The sequence below is a fragment of the Convolutriloba macropyga genome, chromosome 2 (genome assembly GCF_964194025.1).
Source record: "Convolutriloba macropyga chromosome 2, txConMacr16.3, whole genome shotgun sequence".
Taxonomy (NCBI): Eukaryota; Metazoa; Xenacoelomorpha; order Acoela; family Convolutidae; genus Convolutriloba; species Convolutriloba macropyga.
The window spans coordinates 56,260,482-56,280,771 of record NC_134469.1 but is presented as its reverse complement, the minus strand read 5'-3'; the positions used below and the strand labels follow the sequence as shown (position 1 = coordinate 56,280,771).

The 20,290-nt window shown below is 34.7% G+C and overlaps 1 protein-coding gene across 1 annotated transcript in view; it reads right to left on the bottom strand.

Annotated features, from left to right (window-relative positions):
* Positions 1 to 19: 19 nt before the first annotated feature.
* Positions 20 to 20,290, bottom strand: part of LOC142334520 (sorting nexin-2-like) — a 31,231-nt gene continuing 10,960 nt past the window's right edge. Inside the window, exons 6-10 of the mRNA XM_075382619.1 lie at positions 14,795 to 15,058; positions 14,456 to 14,549; positions 13,783 to 14,132; positions 793 to 945; positions 20 to 569 (exon numbers count right to left, since the gene is read on the bottom strand). Of these exons, the coding sequence (XP_075238734.1) occupies positions 519 to 569; positions 793 to 945; positions 13,783 to 14,132; positions 14,456 to 14,549; positions 14,795 to 15,058 (912 nt within the window). The 3' untranslated portion in view covers positions 20 to 518. The remainder of the gene's footprint in view (positions 570 to 792; positions 946 to 13,782; positions 14,133 to 14,455; positions 14,550 to 14,794; positions 15,059 to 20,290) is intronic.

Here is a 20,290-nt window from a genome sequence, read left to right as displayed (position 1 = left end):
GACCATGAAGCTTCGGCAATTAAGAAGCGAGAAAAATTGAATTTAACTAAATTTGATTAGATTCCAAGCGAATCTCATTACTATACATTAATTAATCTCAATAAACAAACGCAGGATGATACCAGTCAAAGATAATATCGATGCTGCAGAGAATAAATCGTTCAATTCTTTCGAGCTCTATAGTTACGAATGAATTACAGCATAACGTCGCAGAGGTATACCACAACAAAAATGGCCCCGGCCGCATTCAGTTAATAGATGAAGTATGTAACCATTGAAACCCAAATCTGCAAAAAAATTGAAGATGCATGAATTAACACAGAGTCTGGGGAATGATCAAATTAGACAGTAACGATTTCGGTATACCTCTGCGGTTTAATGAGCTTTTTTAATCATTTGCTACAATGGAATCATTTGGGATCGGCTTTCATAATTTAGGTTTACAGCAAGGAATAACTACACATTGAAGTTTACATTTGTATTATTAACAGGTTTAGACATTGACAAAGTGTTCAGAATCAAACTATCGCTTTCGCCTCCGGAAGATACTCGGACCAGTACTTCACCAGCTGAAACACAAAAAAAGACTAGTATAATTTACGAACAGTTAACTACAGAATTTAGGAATAAAATTCACTGATGATCATTATTATGTATGGACTAATCAAGAAGAGTAAGGGTGCAACTATATTTATCTTCTACATCATTATCGAAAATGAATATCAAGATAACTATATTGCCCCACATAGTTAGAATTGAAAGAGGGGCTATATAGATATAAATGCAGCTAACCGTTTGTTGTGTTTCGAGGAGTGTTTCCAGATAACTGATGAGTTTGTTTTTGAACTCCAGAACCCTTTTCTCTTCAAACACTGCTAGCTCCTTCTTCAAGTTTTCACTTATCTTCTCAAATTCTGCCTTCACTTGTGCACTTTGAGCCTCGAGCTGAAAAGAAAACTTATCTTACGAGTACTATAAAAATGTATTATATACAACGAACTCGACTAATGTCCGGCGAAGTCCTCAGTAACTAAGAGCAGACCCTCCCACCATATGTATGAAATGTATGTCTTTTCAGCAGTTTCGACAAGGCAAATAAATTTTTTGGAGGTTAGTATGGCTACTCGAGCTAGCGACTTTATCTCCTCAAGCTTTACAAATGTATCGTCTTCACCCAGACAGAAAGTCTAAAAGACGAAAAATCGGTGGTAACAAAAATCTCCCGAAAGAGATTCCTTTAATTTAGAGATTCCTTTCTATTAATTGCTTCCATCTTCGTTTTAGAAAATTTTTTAAAAAAGCTAACATTTCCATGAAACCAAGCAGCACTAAAAATTCAAAGTGACCAACGCAAGCTTTAAATAACAATCTAGGTCGGAAGAACTTTATTTAAATTCAATTAGAGTTTGCATTCTCAACTTTCATTTAATAACTGATTGCAGAAGTCATTTTTATGTATGATTTTTGACACGATTGATATAAGAACTCATACGAAATATAGCAACGAATGACTTCACGCACACAATTTCATTGGCAGATGAGTCGATGTCAGTAGGAATGTTGCTCTTTGACCTCTTCGCGCGTGATCAAATGCACTCAGTAAAAATGAAAAATTAGTAAATTTTAGCATGACGATTGCTTAACTACAATCCGAAAACATTAAATTGAGTGAACAAAAACTTGAACTACAAATGACAAGGATTTGATTTGAGAAACTTCGAGAACAGAAAAGAGATGTCAAATTCCTGAATGTGAACAAAAACCTCAAAGCAAAAGCAAATTTTCTTAGACCATTAGAAGACAATTTTCATACTCAACTTAAAAATATTGTGAACAAAACTCACTGTGCAAAACCACTTGCTGTTTCGCTCAACTTCCTGTTTCGTCGTGACCAATGTAACCACTCAAACGTGACCACAAAATCATCAAAATTTCGGAACAAATCTAAACCAACAGACTACTGGAAATGGACCGTAAAAACGAAAAACTCATATTCTCTCCATTATCTGACAAAAACTAAACATAACCGGCAGGGTTCTACTTCTTTTCACCCCGATTTATTTAACCCCCTATAATTTAACCCCGTATATAATCACCCCTCAGTCATTTAACCCCGCAATTTATTCACCCCGAAATCGGTTTAACACCGAAATCTTTTATCTATTTCGGCATCCAAAAGAACAATTAGCAAAGCTAAAGTTCAAAGGACTTAAATAACACAAAACTACTGACCTTCAAGAGTACGACATTGAACAGCCTGCGTTTGTTTCAAATCAAAGAATAATGACGAGACTGCTTTTTAGAACAATGCCTTTGATCGAAAAAGAATACTTGACAAGTGTGACCTCTTTTATGTTGCACTTTGATTTGAATCAAAAAAGTTCAAAAACTGTCCTAGTCTAGAAGACGGAAGAACCGGTACTTTTCAAATGAAAGGATGTAAGCTAAATTTTAAAACCTACTTTCAGAGCAGGCATAAAATAGCAATTCAAAACAAAATTCAACCGCGAGAAATTCCAATGAAATCCAGATTGATATTTTTGCTAGCAGCTACGCTGTGCAAGATTCATATCTAAATGTTGCAAAACTGTGTTCCCAATTAGGGGTCCCATCATAGGGTTAACGCCCGGGATCAAAGTCCCTAATGAGTCACGATATGAGGCTTCGACGTAACTCAAAAATATTAAGATGGATTTCGAATTTAAATTGACACAAAAACAAACACAATAAAATACACAATAAATACACAACTAAGTCAAACTGCCAATAGCCCTGAAAAAATGAATATCAGTTTCATCCCTTTAAATTCGCATCAAGTTTTGCTTTTTCCCTTTCAAATTCTCATACTACTTCTTCTTTGGGAACTTGTGATCGGATGAGGCATTCAAAAAGTTTAAGTTTTGCACCGCAGCGTCTTTTTGTAAATTAGTCAAAAGTTCCCGAATTCCGGGATGGGATCCGCTGAACAAGGCTTGTATCCCATAAGGCCAGTCCTCAACAGCATTGGTTGTTCTGGCAATTACCTCAATTTGATAGAAGTTTTTGGGCGATAATTTAAACGTTCCATCCCCAAGCCAAAACTTGGAGCTTTCGAGAACAGATGTCATATAGGGATCACCAAAAACTCAAATACGCTCGTGGTCATTTTTTCCGCTGTCATACCGCAAAAACTCTTGAAACTTATCAGGTATATCAAAATGCCGGTACGATGGCTCATGAATTGACACTGTTTGTATAACCTTTCTCAAGCGCTGCGAGGTTTGTATTAAATTTGGCTTTGAAGGCAACGCATACTGGGTCCAAAGAACGTCAGTTACTGGTAAAATTGCGGAAGCAACGGCTGCTGCGGGTGTTAGGTTTTCACTCAGTGCTTTAATCTCTCATAACTTTTCGTGTGGCCGGCTTTCCAATCGAAGCACTATGATTGTGCTCACCATTCACGCGAATAAGTTGGTCATCTTGTGTTAAAGCGGAAACGCGGCACTTGTAACTGTGATATTTTGAGCAATTCCAGGCAGTGGTAAACTTATTTAATCTTAATATAAAACTCATGGCCTTCTACAACCAATATTTCTTTGTTTTTGAAGAAATAGTAAACTCAAAGTCGGCAGTTATCATGCTGAATTCAAAATGCAATGAAACAAGAAATGTTCTTGAGTTCCATCCACTTTTCAATTGCTTTTAATTGCCCCATTGAGGATTAGTTGAGATAACTAATTCGCTAATTGTTATAGTTTTGCATTAAACTATTGTGTCGTTACCTCTATGTCCCTGACAATTATGATCCATGAAATTACAGATTAGAATCGGGTGAAATGATTGAGGTGTGAAAAGTATGTTCAAACCTCAGTCATTTCACCCCGATTTAAATCTCCATTAATTAAAATAGAATTAATTGAGGCTTAATTATCCTCAATTATAGGAAGCTTAAAATCGGGGTGAAACAATATAGGGGTTAAATGATGTAGGGGTTAAAAAATCGGGGTTAAAATATAGGGGGTTAAAAGAATAGGGGTGAAAAAACAGGACACCAACCGGCAGATTGCAAGAAATAGCTGAGACTGTTTTGTAGATAAGCAGAGAGTTTTCGAGAGAGGTAATTCGCAAGTAGCCAAAAACTTTATAACGCAAATGAACAAAAATCTAAAAGTGAAAAAAAAACGACGTCACGCACGTAATTCACTTAAATTTCACGAACGACGTGAACGGACGTCATATGGTCGTACTAAAAATCTTCACGATGAAATACAAAAACTAAGAAAAAACTCTAATAGCTCGCTATTGCAGCTGTTAATCGGAACGAAAAAAGTGAACAGAACGTTTACCAAGTGGTTTAGGAACATACACAAAACTTCATTTAATAAAGAGTATGCACTGCAAGACCTGATAATTCGAGAATCGGTTCTGCTAAAAACTAGTTTTATAAAAGATTTTACGACAAAAACAGCTAAATTCAGCCAAATCTCATAGTTCCCTGTGAAAGAGAACCTATCCCTGCTGAACATAGGGACACCAAATTTCAAAAAAGCAAGTTCTACAAAATGGTTTCTGATTGCTTTTGAAATCAAAACAATATCAACGAGGTAAAAAAGAAGTCAACAAAACAAAGAGAAAACATGATTATTTATGACATAATTCACATGCCGCACAAAAAAACACCTGAATTTTAGTCAACTGAAAATTTCTCCAAACCTGACAAAACAAGCCCATAAGAAAACACGAATGCCGATTTCAACGAAAGATTGCTGCCCTTTTATACGCTAAAACGATAGACTTCGAACAATACCTTTCACTTAGACGGATAAACTTCTATTGAAATAGGTTCAAATCCAGAGAAAACGAATCAACCTATTTTGATAATTGGTCAGTTTTTTCTACGAACAAAAGCAAATTTTACGAAAGTTGAAAACAGACTCACGTTTGCTTTCGACGAAATGCTTTCAAAAGACAGGCGGGGCGAATTAATCGAGGGGGATGCTAAGCCTAGATAACTTTATGGGTGCAAAAACTAAAAGGTGAGAGGTGCGAACCCGCAAATTCCCGGCGTCCCGTATGAAGTCTTAAACAATCAGCTATACCTGCTTTGCTATCGCAACTAAAACAGCCTTCATATTAATAAGCTCAACTTCGGTATGATAGAAACTCAGATCATGAAAAAAATCAACAGATAGAGCTAAAAAAAAGTTACAAAAAGGCAAAAAATGTTCCAGAATAGAAGCCGAAAACGTTGACGCATGAGACATTTTCCAATTATTTCTTCGCAAACCATTCGAGAGCAATTAAAGACTTAATTGATAGAGCCTTTTGACAACAAAAAACTAAAGTTCAGAAAGGAGAACCGCTAGTTGACTGATGATTACTCCAAAATCTAAAAAAAAAAACAGAACAAAACTGCAAAAATTTGCTCATCTGATCACTTAAACAAATCCAGGAAAAACTTAAATGTTCCAAGAAGAAAGACAGGAGAACTGTTGATACTGAAAACCCGAAAGAGCTGAAACTCTTCAAAAGAGAAAGATATTAGAATTTTCAAAATTTTCTCTGATGAGACAATTTTTTTCCAGTCAATTAAAGTAGCTCAGTGACACCAGGAAAACAGTACCTAATAAACACAAGAGGTCAGAGGTTCAAAAAAAAAATCAGAATTCTTAAAACGTTATTGTAGAATTCCGGCGAAACTAAGAGAAATTTCAGAAAAACCTCAACCTGACCTATGCTCATTCCCCTGACCCAGTAAACCTTATATGAGGAACGACACAAAAAGACGCTTAAATGCCACTAAAAGTATTAAATTAAAATTGTCAAGAAGTGACTAACCTACACTCACTTGTCATGTGGCAAAATCAATTTTGGCCCAAAAGTTCAAACAAAAAATTCCCTCAAAAGAGCACAACTTGAACAAAACAGTTTTACTCGCTCAGCTGAAATCTTACTACTCTAACCTATTTTTCTCCCTCTCTCTTTAAATAATTCACAAACTAAAAAGCAGATTGGCATAAATAAACACGTTTTCAATAAGTCATTGATTTTTGCTCCCCACTGCTCTGACACTTTACTGATAAAAAAGTGAGTCACCTTAGCGACACGTCGATTTGTAATCTCTGGTTTGTAAAAAAAAGAAGGGTTGACGAAGAAAGAACTCATTAAAATTGGTTACTTCCAAGTTATACTAAAAACCTCTCCATTCTCAAGCAAGTTTTATTAGTTTTTATGATGGCAGATTACCGGAAAATAGCCGCGATAGACCTCCCTGACCTTCATTGGAATTGAAAAATTGAAAAATAAAGGTAAATAAAATTACCTGTAATTTTCGGAGAAAAAAATGTTTTGACACATGAAGGAAAAATAAGTTCGAAACGACTTTAAGTTTGAAGAAAGCGTAAGTTTGTCGTACCATTTGGATTCACTCTACTGATCTTCGATTAGTACATGATTTTAAAATAACGTTCATAAAGTGATAGGCCGAAGCCAGTTTATGGTCGCAAGAATAGTCGAGAGACATCGATGTGAATGGAGCAGACGTAGTTAAGAACCACAATTCAGAAAATTTTCACTGACAAAGCAACACAAATAGACCCAGAAGTGACAAGGAATTGATCAGAGGTGACAAAAATTGACCTAGCAATGACAACGAATTGATTCGGTAAAGCATTAAGAAAAAAGCCCCTCCGCTTCACTTCTTCTTAGAGGTCACTATCCCTGTAAAATTCGACTTCAAAAACAATAATGTGAACACATCGTAAAAAAAAACAGGTAGAAGAATTCAGCAAACGACTGATATTCGTCTGCGCCAAAACTACCCTGTTCCAATAACTAGTATTCACTGGCAGAACTTGAAAACAGAAAAAATCTTATGTCAAATAACAAACAAATGGACAAAAACACTTAACGTAAAAAATCAGGAAAACTCAATTAATTTTCCAAATAATTCAAGTACACGTAAAAACGAAAAAAGTTTCATACAAGAATATAAAAGTTCTCCCACAAAATTACGCGAGCCATTATAAGCTCGCAAACATCTCGAACGTGAAGAAACTGAAAGAAAAATGGTGACAATTTTCAAATTTTTCTGTCAAATTTTACTATGAAAAACTGCATCACACGAAAATAACTTTGTTTTAGACATAATTTAAAAAGATGACTGGGAAAGTTAGGTTTCAAATCAATCAGTTAACCAATAAGGCCATAAAAGAAAGTATTGAGTAAAATAAAAAAAGTAGCATAAAAATGCACAAAATAAATAAAAAGCCCAAAATTAGTTTAAACTTCCCTCTTATTATCAGAAAACCTCTAAACCGTCCCGAATATTTTTTTGCTGAATCATACAATAACGTATGGATAACAAAAAAATCAAAGGCAAAAAAATGTTCCAGAATAGAAGCCGAAAACGTTGACGCATGAGACATTTTCCAATTATTTCTTCGCAAACCATTCGAGAGCAATTAAAGACTTAATTGATAGAGCCTTTTGACAACAAAAAACTAAAGTTCAGAAAGGAGAACCGCTTGTTGACTGATGATTACTCAAAAACTAAAAAAAACAGAACAAAACTGCAAAAATTTGCTCATCTGATCACTTAAACAATTCCAGGAAAAACTTAAATGTTCCAAGAAGAAAGACAGGAGAACTAATGATACTGAAAACCCGAAAGAGCTGAAACTCTTCAAAAGAGAAAGATATTAGAATTTTCATAATTTTCTCTGATGAGACAATTTTTTTCCAGTCAATTGAAGTAGCTCAGTGACACCAGGAAAACAGTACCTAATAAACACAAGAGGTCAGAGGTTCAAAAAAAATCAGAATTCTTAAAAAGTTATTGTAGAATGCCGGCGAAACTCAGAGAAATTTCAGAAAAACCTCAACCTGACCTATGCTCATTCCCCTGACCCAGTAAACCTTATGAGAAACGACACAAAAAGACGCTTAAATGCCCCTAAAAGTATTAAATTAAAATTGTCAAGAAGTGACTAACCTACACTCACTTGCCATGTGGCAAAATCAATTTTGGCCCAAAAGTTCAAACAAAAAATTCCCTCAAAAGAGCACAACTTGAACAAAACAGTTTTACTCGCTCAACTGAAATCTTACTACTTTAACCTATTTTTCTCCCTCTCTTTAAATAATTCACAAACTAAAAGCAGATTGGCATAAATAAACACGTTTTCACTAAGTCATCGATTTTTGCTCCCCACTGCTCTGACACTTTACTGATAAATAAGTGAGTCACCTTAGCGACACGTCGATTTGTAATCTCTGGTTTGTAAAAAAAAGAAGGGTTGACGAAGAAAGAACTCATTAAAATTGGTTACTTCCAAGTTATACTAAAAACCTCTCCATTCTCAAGCAAGTTTTATTGGTTTTTATGATGGCAGATTACCGGAAAATAGCCGCGATAGACCTCCCTGACCTTCATTGGAATTGAAAAATTGAAAAATAAAGGTAAATAAAAATAACTGTAATTTTCGGAGAAAAAAATATTTTGACACATGAAGGAAAAATAAGTTTGAAACGACTTTAAGTTTAAAGAGCGCGTAAGTTTGTCGTACCATTTGGATTCACTCTACTGATCTTCGATTAGTACATGATTTTAAAATAACGTTCATAAAGTGATAGGCCGAAGCCAGTTTATGGTCGCAAGAATAGTCGAGAGACATCGATGTGAAAGGAGCAGACGTAGTTAAGAACCACAATTCAGAAAATTTTCACTGACAAAGCAACACAAATAGACCTAGAAGTGACAAGGAATTGATCAGAGGTGACAAAAATTGACCTAGCAATGACAACGAATTGATTCGGTAAAGCATTAAGAAAAAAGCCCCTCCGCTTCACTTCTTCTTAGAGGTCACTATCCCTGTAAAATTCGACTTCAAAAACAATAATGTGAACACATCGTAAAAAAAAACAGGTAGAAGAATTCAGCAAACGACTGATATTCGTCTGCGCCAAAACTACCCTGTTCCAATAACTAGTATTCACTGGCAGAACTTGAAAACAGAAAAAATCTTATGTCAAATAACAAACAAATGGACAAAAACACTTAACGTAAAAAATCAGGAAAACTCAATTAATTTTCCAAATAATTCAAGTACACGTAAAAACGAAAAAAGTTTCATACAAGAATATAAAAGTTCTCCCACAAAATTACGCGAGCCATTATAAGCTCGCAAACATCTCGAACGTGAAGAAACTGAAAGAAAAATGGTGACAATTTTCAAATTTTTCTGTCAAATTTTACTATGAAAAACTGCATCACACGAAAATAACTTTGTTTTAGACATAATTTAAAAAGATGACTGGGAAAGTTAGGTTTCAAATCAATCAGTTAACCAATAAGGCCATAAAAGAAAGTATTGAGTAAAATAAAAAAAGTAGCATAAAAATGCACAAAATAAATAAAAAGCTCAAAATTAGTTTAAACTTCCCTCTAATTATCAGAAAACCTCTAAACCCTCCCGAATATTTTTTTGCTGAATCATACAATAACCTATGGATAACAAAAAAATCAAAGCTAGAAAAATGACTAGAAAAAAGCTCACGCGAACAATAAAACGCTCGCAAAGAGAAAAACTTTCCCACTCTTTAATAGAAAAATTATGAATAAAACCACCATGTTTTATCAACTCTTCGATTTTATTCAATAAAAGCATTTCTCACTCCCTGAAACTTCCGGTTTTTTGCTCGCTCACCATCAAAAAATTTAATAATACAACCAATAAATTAGCTGAACGAGAATAGGAAAACTCAGTTACTTCTTATAATAAAAACACACCTAAAAAAATCAACAGATAGAGCTAAAAAAAAGTTACAAAAAGGCAAAAAAATGTTCCAGAATAGAAGCCGAAAACGTTGACGCATGAGACATTTTCCAATTATTTCTTCGCAAACCATTCGAGAGCAATTAAAGACTTAATTGATAGAGCCTTTTGACAACAAAAAAACTAAAGTTCAGAAAGGAGAACCGGTTGTTGACTGATGATTACTCAAAAACTAAAAAAAAACAGAAAACTGCAAAAATTTGCTCATATGATCACTTAAACAACTCCAGGAAAAACTTAAATGTTCCAAGAAGAAAGACAGGAGAACTAATGATACTGACAACCCGAAAGAGCTGAAACTCTTCAAAAGAGAAAGATATTAGAATTTTCAAAATTTTCTCTGATGAGACAATTTTTTTCCAGTCAATTGAAGTAGCTCAGTGACACCAGGAAAACAGTACCTAATAAACACAAGAGGTCAGAGGTTCAAAAAAAATCAGAATTCTTAAAAAGTTATTGTAGAATTCCGGCGAAACTAAGAGAAATTTCAGAAAAACCTCAACCTGACCTATGCTCATTCCCCTGACCCAGTAAAGCTTATGAGGAACGACACAAAAAGACGCTTAAATGCCCCTAAAAGTATTAAATTAAAATTGTCAAGAAGTGACTAACCTACACTCACTTGCCATGTGGCAAAATCAATTTTGGCCCAAAAGTTCAAACAAAAAATTCCCTCAAAAGAGCACAACTTGAACAAAACAGTTTTACTCGCTCAGCTGAAATCTTACTACTCTAACCTATTTTTCTCCCTCTCTCTTTAAATAATTCACAAACCAAAAAGCAGATTGGCAAAAATAAACACGTTTTCACTAAGTCATCGATTTTTGCTCCCCACTGCTCTGACACTTTACTGATAAATAAGTGAGTCACCTTAGCGACACGTCGATTTGTAATCTCTGGTTTGTAAAAAAAGAAGGGTTGACGAAGAAAGAACTCATTAAAATTGGTTACTTCCAAGTTATACTAAAAACCTCTCCATTCTCAAGCAAGTTTTATTGGTTTTTATGATGGCAGATTACCGGAAAATAGCCGCGATATACCTCCCTGACCTTCATTGGAATTGAAAAATTGAAAAATAAAAGTAAATAAGAATACCTGTAATTTTCGAAGAAAAAAATGTTTTGACACATGAAGGAAAAATAAGTTCGAAACGACTTTAAGTTTGAAGAGCGCGTAAGTTTGTCGTACCATTTGGATTCACTCTACTGATCTTCGATTAGTACATGATTTTAAAATAACGTTCATAAAGTGATAGGCCGAAGCCAGTTTATGGTCGCAAGAATAGTCGAGAGACATCGATGTGAAAGGAGCAGACGTAGTTAAGAACCACAATTCAGAAAATTTTCACTGACAAAGCAACACAAATAGACCTAGAAGTGATAAGGAATTAATCAGAGGTGACAAAAATTGACCTAGCAATGACAACGAATTGATTCGGTAAAGCATTAAGAAAAAAGCCCCTCCGCTTCACTTCTTCTTAGAGGTCACTATCCCTGTAAAATTCGACTTCAAAAACAATAATGTGAACACATCGTAAAAAAACAGGTAGAAGAATTCAGCAAACGACTGATATTCGTCTGCGCCAAAACTACCCTGTTCCAATAACTAGTATTCACTGGCAGAACTTGAAAACAGAAAAAATCTTATGTCAAATAACAAAAAATGGACAAAAAACACTTAACGTAAAAAATCAGGAAAACTCAATTAATTTTCCAAATAATTCAAGTACACGTAAAAACGAAAAAAGTTTCATACAAGAATATAAAAGTTCTCTCACAAAATTACGCGAGCCATTATAAGCTCGCAAACATCTCGAACGTGAAGAAACTGAAAGAAAAATGGTGACAATTTTCAAATTTTTCTGTCAAATTTTACTATGAAAAACTGCATCACACCAAAATAACTTTGTCTAAGACATAATTTAAAAAAATGACTAGGAAAGTTAGGTTTCAAATCAATCACTTAACCAATAAGGCCATAAAAGAAAGTATTGAGTAAAATAAAAAAAAGTAGCTTAAAAATGCACAAAATAAATAAAAAGCTCAAAATTAGTTATGCTAGGCTCCCAAAATTTTTCAATTTTGAAAAAAGAAATGGAAAACATACCCGGTAGATTGCCGGAAAAAAGCCGTCGTTGATTCCAATAAGCACGATTGGGATTGAAAGAATAGATATTGAAAAAAAAAGATTTTTGTACAAAAACATTTTTTAAGTCCGATTAATTTTGATGGCATTTCGTAGTTGAACCTACTTCTGTTTCTCAGAGAGAGGCTACAGGGGCTACTATCAATAAGAATAAGCATTAGAGATGGTAACTAAGACTTATAGGACCGACGTTCAAATAGCGGGCATCTAAAATTGGGCTTTATGGGTTTATCCCTATTCTATTTCTGACTTCAACTTTTTATACTGACTCTGTTCAATTTGAACTGCTTTGATGAGCAACTGACGTTCAAAATCACTTTTAGCAGAATGAGAGAAGACAGAAACTAGCTTAGAGAAGTCAAAAAGATTTTACGCAAAATGTTGAAAAAGCGGCAAAATGAGGTAAAGCAAAACATTTTTTGTTCGACGAAGTAAAAAAAATTAGGATCGCTATAATAGCCGGCCGATATAATGAGGGCGGCTATTAAACAGCAAGACATTGGCAAAAAACAATTACATAAATCAATTTTCGTCATTTTTCTCAACAAAAACACTGTTCTAAGCCATAAGAACTGTAACTATTTGTTAACTTTAATATTAAAATAGTTTGAGCAATAGGCTGCGATCCAGTTATGGATAAGAATAGATAGAATGAGATGAATTCCCCTAAGAATGAGATAGAACAAAACAATGGCAAAAAACGAAAAAAAATTTCTCAAAAGTTGCTGGAAAATCTCAAGCATACCTTGAAACTCGGATTAAAATTTTTAAATCAATATCTGAACATGCTTATAATTATTACAATAGTCCAGTCAAACCTCTCAACCGAAAACAAACTAGTTAGAACAAAAGACTCCTTGAAAAAGCCGCACGTGAACGAAAGATTTTCAAGAAACAAAAATTTTTTCACCTCTCAATTCCCCCTAACGAGCACAATCAACAAAACACCACTCTCTTTTCGTAACATCCTCCAACTTTATGCAACACTTAAACCACTCCAAAATATAAATATTTCACGCGATTCATTTCCTGCATCAAAACTCTGGCCAAAAAATGAATAAAAATTAGTTCAATATAACCCTTTGAGTTATAAAAACATACCCGGCAGATTGCCGGAAAATAGCCACCGTTGATTCCAATAAGCATGATTGTGATTGAAATAATAGAAGATATTGAAAAAAAAAAGATTTTTGTACAAAAACATTTTTTAAGTCCGGATTATTTTGATGGCATTTCGTAGTTGAACATACTTCTGTTTCTTAGAGAGAGGCTACAGGGGCTACTATCAATGCCAATAAGCATTACAGATGGTTATGAACAACGTTCAAATAGCGGGCATCTAAAATTGGGCTTTATGGGTTTATCACGTTTCTATTTCTGATTTTGATTTTTTTATACGGACTCTGTTCATTTTGAATTGCTTTGCTGAGCAACTGATGTTCAAATTCACTTCTAGCAGAATGAGAGAAGAGAGAAACTAGCCTAATAAAGTCAAAAAGATTTCACGCAAAATGTTGAAAAAGCGGCAAAATGGTAAAGCGAAAAGTTCGACGAAGTAAAAAAAAAATAGGAGCGCTATAATAGCCGGCTGAGAAGATGAGGGCGGCTATTTAAAAAAATAGGAGCGCTATAATAGCCGGCTGAGAAGATGAGGGCGGCTATTAAACAGAAAAGTAAAAAGCCTCTTCGAGTCGGAAAAAAACAGCGCCCTAATACAATTTAAATTCTTTGAATCGCAAAAAACTACAATGAGATTAATAATACCCTCGCTATCGCTTCCCGGCTATTAAACAAAATAGCATATAAGGTCAAAATTAAGTACCTGAGCGATGTCTGCTTTAATCATGGGGACTTTCTCAGTGCGTCCAGTTAACTGCATCCTAGATTCGGTCTCTCTTTTCTTAAGCAGATTGGACTCAACACTTTGCCAGTCGTGCCAGAGTTTGCTCCTCTGTCCGAACGAGTCTTTCACAGCACGCATGAGACCACAGTAGTCACGTATTAACTCGCAGAATAGGCTGAAATCGTGTTCCGCCTGATTTGCGTGCAGCTGCTCAATTCGCTCCTCCAATTCTGAAAGCTGGCTTAAAGCACGTGACAAAACTGTGTGTTCCTCAGTATTACCAAGCATAGCAATGCTTTTTGCGAATGTTGCACTGTGTCCAGACAACTCTAGTAATAAAAGTCACGTTAACTTCTGACATTAATTCCAACAATTATAGGCATCAACCAAATGAACTAATCTTGCGCAATCTAACAATTAATTAATCGTAAATATTCACGAAAGAATCAGCCTTCCCACCATGAATTTATATCACAGCAATTAACCTCGATGATTGTTTGACAGCAACTATCTATTGCGACAAACTTCGTTTGTAAACAATTAATAACGATCGCTGAAAAACTTATCGTGCAATTTGGTCGATTAATTTATTCCAAATCTTCATTGTGACTTCTTGATGTATACGTTATACTTTTAAATCCAAAGATCTCACCTTGCCTTGTCTGTACAAGTGCCTCCACATTCACAGCCAATTTCTTTAATTGATTCTCCAGATTTTCCACCTGCACCAATTTTGTTTCGAACCACTAAAATCAAATTCAAATGTTTAGATTCATAAGAGAAACATAAAATAGCAACTGACAATTATAAAACTGTTTTTGAAAAACTGGCGTTTTCTAATACAAATATTAATGGACATGACAAAACTCAAAACTATCTTAATACTTAGGATTCTAGCTCTTTCAAGCAATTAACATTGTTTTTGGAGACAAAAATAAGAAACACTGAAAGGGCGTCCATGAAGATCATGAAATATTTTGAGTATGTGCACCTGGTCGGGATCGTTGGGTATCTTGGTGGGCTTAGCAGTTGCCGTCTCTACCACTGAACTGAACCTTTTTAGCAGACTCTTTCCACTTAATGCAGAAGTGTGGGAAGCCTTGGGCAGCTCATCCCGCTCCAGGAAGTCGCGCATGTCTGGGTCATTTCTAAGATTCGGGTGATCTAGGCACCTGTTGATGAAACGCTCCAGCGCGGCACGACGTCTTTGAATAAACTCAGAGCCAGATGAAGACTCCTCTTTGCCCATTTTGACCTACGAAATCAGAAATCGTCATACAAACATCACAACACAGCTTGAGAAGAACATTTTCCATTTGAACCTAGATTATACGATAACGAAGATTCGTAAATAGTTTAAAGTTATTAGCGCTTAAGCTTTTCGGTGTAGATTTCATCCAATTTTCATCCATAGAGCACTGAAGATCAATTTAAAGGCATCACATTTATGAATTCAGAAACTAATTAGAGTTTACAGTTGAATCGTTTAGAGCTTAATTTGCGACATTTTGTCAATTATCAAGATAAATGAATACCATTAAAACTAAAATCCTTTTAAAATGAGAGTATGCAAAAAACTTCAAACCCCGATGATTTCTCCTAAAATTATTATTCATCTTAACAAACCAACCCGAGTCTTCAGAAAAATTCAAGACTGCAAATATTCAAGACTGTTATTTCTGTAGTCAGATGTCATAATTGCTCAATTTTTCTATACATCTTAACGCTTTTTTTCTTAAGCCAGTCAATAATACCCAGAAACGAGAGTACTGCAATCTCTGTCAGAAAAAATCTACAAACCTACAATAAAATGCAAACGAAAAAGTATAAACGTGTCACACAAATAACGGGAAACAAAATACCGGGATCAAATCTGTCCTTCAAGGAAAAGAACGTTATAATTAACTAGCTTGATTGAACTCTATTGAACTTCAATAATACTTCACATGCTCAATTTAGATTTATCAATACATTCAGGAGCATTTTTTTCAGTGAGGTAAATATTGTAAACTCATTTTATCACATGATTGACCTATGCTGTACAAATGTATTTAAAAATGAGGTCAAGTGCACAAATTCCGCTGCTGATTGTCAAAGCTCAAAATTGCTCCGGTATTTAGAGAGGAGGGCCCTAACAAAAACGAGGAATTCAAAAACCTAACCCACAGATGGTCGAAAAATCTCCGAATGAGATTTGGTTGCGGGCCTCATAATATAGACAAACGAGTTGAAGTCGGCAACGTGATCTATTATAAAGCCTATTCAACTTTTTTTTCAAAATACAATTTTAAATTTTTAAAAACCTCTGTCTGCCTACTTAATTGTAGTCGCGATGCTTCATTAGAACAGCCTTCACTGTATAGCGTTCTCTGTTGACCATGAGAAGTTTTAGCGCAACCTGAATTTTCCGAAACATTGCAGTTTGAGAGTGGGCTGTAACTATGATCAAAATAACTAAATTTACTACAGGGGCTTCAAATTACACCCTTATTAGGAATTATATAACACTATATCCACAAAAAAAAATTATAGTGAAAACTTGATAATACAACTTCTAGTAGAGAACGGCCTCCACTTCATTTCAGCTGCTGACACTTGTGAATGAGAGCAAAATTTAGATCATGAAAAACGAAAAATTCAAGTGTGTAAGAGTCACTTGAGAAGTCAAAACGGGCACACAAAAATTTTGCAACACCACCACGTTTCAAGAAATGCCTCAAACTTCTTTCGGGAACAATTAAGGTAATTATAAAAACTCAAAAAGGTACAAACTACTATTTAGAAACTAGGATCTATTCTGTTTCGGCCCCCAGCTTAGTGGGCTTATACTTTTTACACCCCCAGGCGGACGCGCTATATTCCTGCATAGTAACGTGCTATATAACACATAATATGTAACTGGGGGCGTAAAACAGGCTGGGGGGAACAGAATAGATCCAGAAGCTTCTATCTTTGTATAAAATTTCCTCCTACATAAACAGTGAACAATAATTTCAGACCTCAAATCACTCGCTTTTTCGCTCAACTTGCTGCTCTGGTTCAACTTTAGAAAACAAAGCCGGCAAATTGTCGGAAAATAGCCGCGATAGACGCTTGTGGCCATCCATGGAATTGAAATAAATAAATAGGATAGACATTTTGAATTGACCACCAGTCCTTTAATTAGACTAGTGAACTTTTTGGGTCAGATTTAGACTTTAATTTTCATGAGACATATAAGCTCTATAAGGAAAAGCCCTAATAGCCCTTTTTCAAAATTAATATTCGAAATAAAAACTCAAGACTCTAATATTCCAGAATTGGGGTACATACGTTGGACAGTACTTAGCTGCACACTATTAATCTTCAACTAATAAATAATCTTAAGAATTAAAGTGGGCTCGGAATTCATTTTTGTGAGTAAGGTAACTAACGTAATTGACCTAACAGCAGAACAAACGCCGTCATGAACACTTTAACTGAAAATTTTAACTGCAAAGGAGAAGAATTCACTAAATTGAAAAGGTCATTGGTTGCAAGAGTCATTGATGGAGATGACGAACTAAAAAAACATAGCAGGACACGAACTGAAATACAATCCAAAGAGTTGAATGAAAAACTGTGAACTAATGTACCTGACCAGTAGATCAATTGAACAATCCCAGCCAGAAAGAATCTCAAAAGTTGAAACTAAAATTATCAAGCTAACCTAAAAAATATTCACTGCTAAAACTCTTGAGGCTTCTACCCTGAAGGCAAATACGATACAATTTAAAATACTCATTAACTCACACAAAAGCCTTGAAAATGATTAATTTGCCACTAAAGGTAGATAAACTCTAGTAATATGACAAATGATTAAAAAACTGAAAAGTGCAAAATTTGAAGAAAGTTTCTAGATTTTGCGGAAAAAACGTTCCAAATTATAATTTGGTACATGGAGTTCTACCATGTAATCAACCCGCAACACCAAAAAAAGATTCGACGGCCTGTAAACATCGTTAAACTCAGAAAGTGACATAAATTTTTTAGACTTATTAAAAAACTAGCAAATTTTAACAAAATCTTGCTAAAAGTCGTAATAATAACATTTTCAGAACACTTTCATTGACTCCAGAGACTGTGACTATCCATTTTACCAATTTCAAGACAAAACAGTTTCACTGCCTCACAAAGATCCATAAACTCGGAATGTAATTTTCAGAAAAATCACAACTTGAAATAATCAAACAAACAATAAGTAATCACTGCTGAAGTTTTACCTTCAAGGCCAAAAATGACATGATTAGATATACTCATTAACTCAAGAACATGACTTGAAATAGATTTTTTATCCACTACAGGTAGATAAATTCGAGAAACATGACATGCTTAAAAGATGGAAAAGTGCAAAATTAGAGAGTTTATTTTTACGGAAACAAAATGTTCAAAACCATGTTCTGGTCTGTGCGGTTCTGCTATTAAACTCGTCTGCAAGACTTCAAAAATTTTGTTGGCCTGTAAAGATCGTTAGACTCAGAAAACGACAAAAATTTTTAAAAAATTAAAGATAAATGGCAAATTTTAACAAAATCTTGCTGAAATTTTTAATATCAAAATCTTCGGAACAATTTCCTTGTCTCTAGAGACCATCCAGTAACCTCAATTCAAATCTTAAAGAGTTTCGCGGGCTCATAAAATCCAATAAATTTGGAACTCAAATAATTTTCATGAAATTGAGGAATTAGAATCCACCAAAAAAATTCCATAAACTCGTGTTATTTAAATATTTCTAACCAATCGATAACCTCTAGCAACTATGCAGTAACTTGTTAACAAACCTTAGAGGAGATTTCTGGTACATTTGTGTCGGAACAACTCACTGTTGAAAAAATATCAAAAAAATATTGAAACAATTGCACGTTTAAAAACTGCTTAAAATTCCTGCTAATAAAAAATTAAAACCATTTCAATGCTACTAGAAGCGAAAAAGTAACCTATTATCAAAACCTAGAGGAGGTTCATTGGCCATTGAGGTTGGAGAACTCTAAAAAACGACAAAATTTCCAGAAAACTTGAAAATCGCAAAAATTTGTTTATTTTGAAAATAAAGAAATTGCTAAAATTTGTGATATTAAAATAGTGAAACCTTTCCATTGCCCATACAACTTTTTCAGTAACCTACTATCAAACCCTGTATGAGGTCTCCTTGCTCCTGGGGCTCGGAACCCTCAGATAATGATATTAATTTTTTTTTAAAGTAAAAAAATGCAAGTTTTATCAGTTGCCGAAAGATGAATTCTAGAAAATTCAACTAGGCGGAATTAAAACACAGATGTATCTTTCGGAAAGCACTCAAGGAAAAGAAACTCTGAAATCAGAAGTCAACTTGACGCACATGAAAAAAACTCCCTCTCAAAAACCGAAAATTTGTTCAAACACCAATTTCTGACCCCACATTAAGAAGTTCGAAAAAAATCACGCCTTAAACCTACTCTAATTTTTGCTCCCTTTAGTACTTAAGCGTGACTAAAATCAACACTCTTATTTGACTCTAACTGTAGTAAGAGAGTCGAAAAAAGCGTGAACAGATCTTAAAAACATAGGGGGACAAGTCCTGACGTACAATCCAGAGAATTGTCCTTGACTAAACAAAAAACTAGACCTAAAACGGACTGAGTGCAGTGGGAAATACATTTCGAAGTAAATCAGATTTAAAAAATGAATAAAAAATACAGAAAATTAAAATCAAAACGCCGCATGTGACAAAAAACTACTAGCGAGAACGGAAAAGTTGGTTCAAACAAAAAAAAAAACAAGGCCTAGATTGAACTATTAATGGATTGGAGAAAACCATTTAGAAATCCGATCCAAAAAATCGAAACAGTAAAAAAAACAAACCAACTAATGTCGGAAGAATTGCTCACGAACGACAGGCGGGTGAAAAATTATTTGACCACGCCGGTATTCGAAGCATTGACCTCCCGATCCCTAACAAAATGCACTGCCCACTCAGCTATCAGTCCCTTGTGGATATGCTTCAACTGATTTTTATATTAGCAACAATCTTTACTTTGTAGTGCGAGCAAAAGAAATCACTTGAGAAGTCGAACAATATTCGAGATGAGAAGCCCTCGTTTACATAAGTGCTATGAACTAGTCAAAATGAAATTGCCACATGTAAACAAATTAACCGCTAGCGAGAAGGCAAATTTTAGTTCAAATACCGTTTTCTCACTCTACTCTTAATTAAGAGTTGCAAAATTTCACGCCGCAAAACTACTCGCTTCTTCGCTCCACTTCATGTTTCGGCGTGACCAAAATCACTACTCCAATTTCAATTCAAAGGTCATGAAAAAGTGTGAACAGAACTTTAAAAGACAGCGCCCCAATACAATTCAAATTCTTTGATTTGCAATAAAAAGCCAGCACACCAATTCAATTCAAATCCTTTGGATTATAAAAAGACAGCACTGTAGTATTAGAGCTTCTCTAATCGAACGAACAATTAATCCCGCCGCAAAGAAAA